General features: G+C 33.4%; 1 protein-coding gene across 1 annotated transcript; it reads left to right on the top strand.

The window, feature by feature from the left end:
* The first annotated feature begins 370 nt into the window (after nt 1-370).
* Nucleotides 371-6,706, top strand: LOC122126956 (olfactory receptor 4K2-like). Its single transcript, XM_042701500.1, is given in 3 exon segments — nt 371-385; nt 5,746-6,056; nt 6,058-6,706. Coding segments are annotated over 3 exon segments (975 nt in total).
* The last annotated feature ends 1,016 nt before the right edge of the window (nt 6,707-7,722 follow it).

The raw sequence follows: 7,722 nt of genomic DNA, 5'->3' as shown, positions 1-7,722 counted from the left end.
TTCCTTCTCTGGTAAGGATTCACTGCCCAACATGGCCCTTTGTAACATCACCTGGCACATGCCACTGAGGAGGTGCTCATGTGGTTGTGGGCACTGTGGCAAGTTCAGGTCAAAACACGACCAGCAGGCCAAAGGCTATCCACTCGATTTCTAACTCTTGGGATCTTCCTCGCTGTCCCTACCAGGTGTTGGCAGAAGAAGGGCAACTATCTGGTCCTGTCTTTGGCCAATGATTAGACTATTCCTGCAGCACAGGATTGGGTGAACCCTCTCCAAGGAAACCCTGATGGTACCTACTTCTGTATAGTTTCTGCTTCTGAACAAAGGAACAAGGATTGGTGCTATAGCTGATGGAGGCTACAATCGGAACATGACTTCCTGTCAGGTAAGTTCGGCTTACTTCCTTTTATTCATTTAGTACAGCAACATTTAAATCCCCTCAAACGGGGAGACATGAAGGGACACAACTACTCATAATCAACCAATGGCATCTCTTTCATTTCCTTTTAAGGAGCCTGGCTCTGGGAATTAAATAACTAGGCAGACAACTAACTTCATCATGACTTCTACATAAATTATGGAATAAATAACTTTGAAGAACAGAAGCATAACAGAATCATCTTTGTCTTTTAAGGGGTTTCAGTATCTATTACTCTGGCAGGTGCAATTTTGCCTGTAAGTACTTACAAAATGAAAATTTGTAAAGAGGTTGACAGAAACTACAATGTAATTTGTACAAGGAAGATATGGTTTGATATTTAACAATAGTTGCCAGTTGAGGACTGGTGTATAGATCAGGGAGAAACAGAAATAGAAAAATCAGAGATGAGAGAAACGGGAGCATGAGGGCCATGGAATAGGAAAAACAAACAAACAAAAAGTTCACCATAGTTTCTTTTGAAACAAAAAAGGTCTACTTTGTAGGTCACTGGAATAAACAAGACATAGTCTATTGACCTCAACTAGGAACTGGCTAATGAGCAGGTCTTCCACTAGACAGGCAGAACTAGCTTAGCGATTTTCCTTTAGATTATAACTATCTGTCTTTGGAATCAACAGTCAATATTTCAAACTCCTGGACTGTTTTTATTTGCCTGCCTGGAGCTCTGGATGTAGTCAGTAATAAATCTGTAACCAAGATTTCTGAATTCCAAAGGAAACACCTCCATCATTGCTTGATCATCCTCCTTTGAAAACTAGCCTGTTTGGGATATCATTCAAATTAGAGTTGTTATTTTGCAAAAACGGCTCTTTTTTTTTTTTTTTTTTTACCAGTTCAAAACTTTGGCAGTAAGGTGACATGAAATCTGGAAAGATAAATGAACCGAGAGGTTTTGATGAAGGTGAGTTTTGTAATGACTTCCCTCCATTTCACCAGCAGACGGGATTGTCAATGCCAGTGGGCCTTTCATAAGTGTCTCCTTTCCATGCATTAGTAACTTCCACTTGATTGCAGCCCAAACACTTAGAACTGACAGCATGTAGATCTCAAATCTTAAAAGATGTTTTTTTAGAGCTAGAGAGGGTATATAGTTGTGGACCTCTCTGAAGCTCATCTTTTTTCTTTTTCTTTTGCATCCTTCTTCTTGTGCTCTAAGTTCATTTTTTGGTTTATAAATCTAAATTTCAATAATTTTTGTTTTCATCTATTTTATATAATTGTTTATTCTTGTTCTCCTTTTCACAACACTCAACTCTCCCAGAGCTATGAATTTACTGATTTTTTTTCCTCCCCAAATGTTTGAGAGAAAAAAGTCCACCATTTTGACCACTCTTACTTATATTTTAAAAAATACTAGGGCTTAATCTCAGGACCTTTTAATGCTTGGAGTACTGTTCGTTTATCCAAGTTTTTAATAGAGCTGATTTTTGACTGTAATCATCTTACTTATGTCTCAGGAGTAGCTTGGATTACAAGTGAAACTCACTATGCTCTTTTTTGTTGAGATGGCATCTCACTTACTTTTGGCAGGCTGGATCTCTAATCATGCCTACCCTTCTACTTTTAATATAAACAATGTCCATGTATTATTTCCTTTGGTTAACTGCCTAAGAATTTTCACTGGGTTATATGATTATTATACATTTCTTTTAATCTAAATTGCCAAGCTGTTTTCCAAAATGTATGAATATTTTACGTTATCACCAGAAATTCATTAGTTTCTTTTGTTTTACTAAATATATGTATATCAAGGGGTTTCAATTCACCATGTCAATCTGTGTGTGCAATGTGTCAGTGTTACTCCTTTATTATACATATATGTTTCTATTGCATTGTTGATACTAGTATGTTTTTTCAAGTTAATAGCATATATTTTCACTTAATGTATCTTTTAGGTAGTATAAGTTTCAATCATGATTTAGCTGTTTATCAATCAAATTTTTTAATATTTTATTTTCTTTGATTTTTTGCCTAACAGCCAAAAATCATTTCTCCAATGTTCTATTATAAAATAGCTCACTATTTAGAGCCATGTCAACTTCAAATTATTCTTGTCTCAGAGTATTCAGATACTGAGAAAGTGAGGAATTTATTTAGTTATAATTACAATTATAATTATAATAATTTATAGTATTGGTGTATATATGTGTATGATTATACTGGCATTGCAACTTCAACTCAGGGCTTCACACTTGCTTGGCTTCCTTTCTCACATCTCTATGCCATGCCTCCAGCCTGGAACTTCAATGGTTAATTGGAGATAGTGGCCTACAGATTTCATTACTTCAGCTGTCTTTGAATAGATATTTTAGGTCTTCCTAAGGAGCTCATATTACAAGCATAAGCCACTGGCACCAGGTTGAAAAGTATATTCTTTATCAGTATACTATTTTGGAAAATCAGTTACTAAAAATGTGTAAATTTCTCTGACCATCAAGTCTGTTCTATTATCCACTTGTCTAGTATTAGATAAAAACTAGGCTAAATTTATTATTGTAGCTTTCTATTAAATGATAAAGATAGATAAAATGAACAGCAAACTAGTTCTCCTAAATAATTGCTTTTGGGATCTTTATAATTTTGTGTACATTTAATTCAATTTTTTCTTCAAAAATTGTGCAGGAAGCTGGGCATCAGTGACATATGTCTGTAAACGCAGTTACTCATGAAACTGAGATCTGAAAATCAAGTTCAAAGCCATCTGGACAGGAAAGTCTGTGAGACTCTTATCTTTAAGCACTAAGAAGCCAGAAGGAGCTATGACTGTAGTGGTAGAGCACTAACTTTGAACAAAAAAGATCAGGGTCAGTGCCCAGACACTAATTTCAAACCACAAGAGTGGAAAAAATCTGCTGGTATAATCATTCAGATGATGTGCAATTATGAGATGATTTTTATCTTAACAATATTGCTTATGTCTATAATCATAATGGACTCCATTACAATAAGTACTACACTAGAATAAATATTTCTTATATTTATTCTTTTTGTCCTAGGAACTAGTGGTGGGATAAAAAAACAATATGAAAGTTACACATAAACTTAAAACTATCTCACCAAGGAATGATGCTTTTCACACAGCATGGGAAGATTCCTTGAGGGATAGGATATGTACTAAAAGGTAGCCAAAATTTATTACTAAAAATTGGCTCTACACAGACACATCCTGGATAGTAATATGTTAGTAGCTAGTAAAGGAATCTATTCATAATGAAAGTTATTATTCATAATGAAAGTTACCATTAGGGCTAATTCCATTCATATTATTAATACCCTAAAGTTAATTCTTTACACCTATGTCACTTAATACTAGCCCACATTAAAGTTCTCCTTTCCTATAACTACATAGATAAATCCACACAAAATACAGCTTTTGACACATCATAATCCTGCCTACAATTTTACAATAAGATTTTGTTTTCTTTTATGACAAAAATATTTTAGAATATTATTTTTACTTTTCTACATCTCTAGCTAATATCTGATCTCACCACAAGTAAGCATATACAGCATAGAATGAGTTTGCTTTTATCCATGATCCCTGAAAACTAGTTTTATAATAATTTTGTTTTAAAATTTTTATTGTCAAGGTGATATACAGGGGTTACAGTTACAAATGTAGTGAGTACATTTCTTGTCAAACTTGTTACCCCCTCCCTTTTTCTCACATTTTCCCTCCTCCTCCAATCCGCACTCCCCCAAGTAGTATAGATCATTTCCAACATATTCTCTTGTGAGTATCGCTGTTTTACAACAGTTTTGATTGGTTCTATTTTAACCAATGCTTTATTTATGGATGTTCAATATCTCCAAAGAACTCTAATTGAAGTACAGCCAAAACTTTGGATTTTATCCTGCATTGCTTTCACTTACAGTAACAAGTGACCAAGACCACTCTTTTTATTTTGTACTTTGTATTTTGTTGTACTTAGTATTATCTACCATCTTTTGAAATAAAGACTTCTCCAACTTCCATTTTCTCAATTACTTTTGTCCGGATTAAAAAAAAGAATTAATGTAAATTCTCTTAAGATTCTTGAAAAATCTTCTCTTAGTGAGCTTACTACTACATTGTTCTTGTTTAATAAATCCCATTGCAAAATTATTTCTTGCTCAATTCCCAAATCCCTAAACATCCACTTCATCTATGGATGCTCAATAAGTAATGAATTGGGTAGGTTATTTAAAATGTGCTTAAGAATACTGTCTATGATCTTTGTCAGAAGCTACTTAATACTAAATAATCTGAAGTCCTGATTCTGTCAATAGACCTGGTAAGCAAAGGTGAATTACAAATAATTTAGTGGATGACATCACTCATTTGACCATTCCACTCTCATTTCTAACTTTTATCCCATGAAGCTGAGATAACAGTGCCATATGTTGGAATATTGTGTGGGAGAAGTCAAAGAGAAATGAGACAAAGGAGTTTGATATTTCTAGTTCTTTCCATGAAGTCTTTTAGGAGACAGGGTAGACTTTGAAACTGTAGAATTTCAAATATTATAAAAGGGAAGAGTATGATATTTCAGTAAAGGCAAAATGACAACCCAAAGAAATGAAATTCTTTGTAGTAAACTTGACATTCAATCTTGTGTGTTTTAAGAATTCTTTCTGAGTTTCAAATTTTTATCTGAAAACGTGTTAACAGTTCTCTGGAAATTTATAACTGTCCTATGAGTGTATTTAAAGCCTCAAAACAATGTTCTTAAAAAGATGTTGTGATATAGTTATATATATATATATTTTTTTTTTTTTTCAGTAAGAGTATCTTCATGTATAAATTCCAAATGATTATATGTGTGTTTGTGTGTGTGGCATCTCTGAAGGTGTTTAATACATTATCAGTATAAATGCTTATTAAATGTTAGCCATTATCATTTCGATTATAAAAATGAGTTCATGGATGAATATAAAAGTACTATAAAGATATGTATAATATTATTTCCATTTGCTGGTTATTGAGAATCACAAGGATATTTCCAGGCAAGGAATTTTAGAGCATTACTTACCTCTACTTTTGGGAGTTTGAAGGGGAAGTCCATCTTGGAATACATAGTAAGATTTTGTCTCAAAAATTTTTTTCAATCCATATGATTACATGTTTTACAGAATGATTTATCCCTACTATTACATAATTTCCTTTTAAGCCAATAGAAGCATAAAATAGAATTGTAAATTTTCAAAGAGGAGAAAGTCTTTGAAAGTAGACAGTCAGTAATAGAACTTTTACTTCAATTAAATAATGCTTCCTTTTATTATTTTCTTTGTTAATACAGACTTCTTTCTACCTATGAGCCAAGACTTTGGTCATGGCCAATGTGTCTTCTGTGTCTGACTTTGTTTTTCTGGGGCTCTCTAATTCCTGGGAGCTACAGATGTTTTTCTTTATGGTGTTTTCACTGTTTTATGTGGCAACAGTGGTGGGTAATAGCCTCATAATCTTCACAGTTGCTGCTGACTCTCACCTGCACTCTCCTATGTATTTCTTGCTTACCAACCTTTTTACTATTGATGTGTCCCTTGCTTCCTTTGCCACTCCCAAGATGATTACAGACTACCTAACTAGTCATAAAACTATCTCTTTTAATGGCTGTATTACACAGATATTTTTTGCATCTTTTCACTGGTACTGAGATTATTTTACTAATGGTTATGTCTTTTGATAGATCTATTGTAATCTGTAGGCCCTTGCATTATGCTTCAATCATTAGTCCCCAGGTATGTATTGCCCGTGTGGTAGCTTCCTGGGTGGTGGGAATCATCCATTCAATGAGCCAGGTTATATTTGCTCTCACATTACTATTCTGTGGCCCCAACAAGGTAGACAGCTTTTTCTGTGACCTTCCTGTGGTGTTACAGCTGGCTTGTGTGGATACTTACATTCAAGGCTTCTTTATGATCTCAGCAAGTAGCATTATTGCTTTGTCCTGTTTTATTCTTTTATTTAATTAATATGTGATTGTCCTGGTTACTATCAAGAATCATTCCTCCAGAGGTTCATCTAAAGCCCTTTCGATCTGTACAGCTCATTTCATCGATGTCTTCATATTCTTTGGGCCATGCATTCTCATCTACATGTGGCCACAAAGCAGCTTTGTGACAGAGAAGAACTTGTCTGTGTTTTATACCATCTTTACACCCATTATGAACCCAGTTATCTATACTTTGCGAAATCAAGATGTAAAAACTGCCATGATGAAGTTCAAAAATAAGTTTCTAAATTCCAATAAGCCCACATCTTCTCAAGTTTCTCAGTTCTAACATCATAAGTGTAAAGTACTATTATTTTGTGACATACAGCCTTAAGTACAATGCCAGAACCATCTTGATTACAATACTGTCCTAGGCTCTTGCTTTCAAACTTCATATCAAATTGCAATTTCAAAAACTTGTATGTCCATAAGGTCAGTGTATTTACAAACTCTTCATACAAACTCTCTTCATACATGTGTCCAAAATATGTTTGAAATTTCAGGAAAGCAGTGTAATGGAAATAATGTTTCCAAGAAAAAATTTATAAAATATCAGGAATAACTAGTTAGGACATTCAGTATCAATTATAAACTCATTAAAAATGAATTAATGATGAGTATGCATTGATTATTAGCAATGAAGCTGAAATAATAAAGAAGACAAAGTACACATTAAAGGAGAACTGGGAGAAAAATTGTAATTACAAGTAAACAGTTGGCAAGTTATACAGAGGTTTCCCTTTTAAGCATTTCAAAATAGCAGGATTTCTATAATCCTTAGGATTCCAAACTACTTCAGAAAATCAGCTTTTGCCAAAAGAGGAATGTATAATTTTCTATGTATATCTGAGAACCATTCTTCTTTAACATTCAAATCAATTGGTGCTCACTATTATTAAGGAAAAATCTGAATACATTTAATTGCAAATATTGATGAAATGAAATAAAAATGATGTAAAAGTTTAGCTAACAAAAATGGTCATATTGCTTTAATCTGTATTCTGGTAATAATGCACAGTGTACAAGACAAGTGGGAGAATTCTGCAAGGCAGAAAATATGAAATGAGTGGCAAAGCAGTATGCTTTGTTTCAGAGAGGAGCCATAGAAACTTAATTCATGAGATTATGAAACTTGGAATTAGTATATGTTTTATTTTAAAAGATTTACATTGTTTTGTATTTTAAAGAAGATTTTTTAACGTTTGGATAAAATAAGTTTATTAATATACTGTCATTGTGTGCATGGTTTTGTATACAATAAATTTTGTTAAATATTAGCCTTAAAATCCATAAGGCATCACTACC

This window comes from Dipodomys spectabilis, unplaced genomic scaffold, assembly GCF_019054845.1.
Source record: "Dipodomys spectabilis isolate Male_0828 unplaced genomic scaffold, ASM1905484v1 ptg000294l, whole genome shotgun sequence".
In the NCBI taxonomy this organism is placed as follows: Eukaryota; Metazoa; Chordata; class Mammalia; order Rodentia; family Heteromyidae; genus Dipodomys; species Dipodomys spectabilis.
The sequence above is the reverse complement of the archived record's forward strand: the minus strand, read 5'-3'. Positions and strand labels throughout refer to the sequence as shown.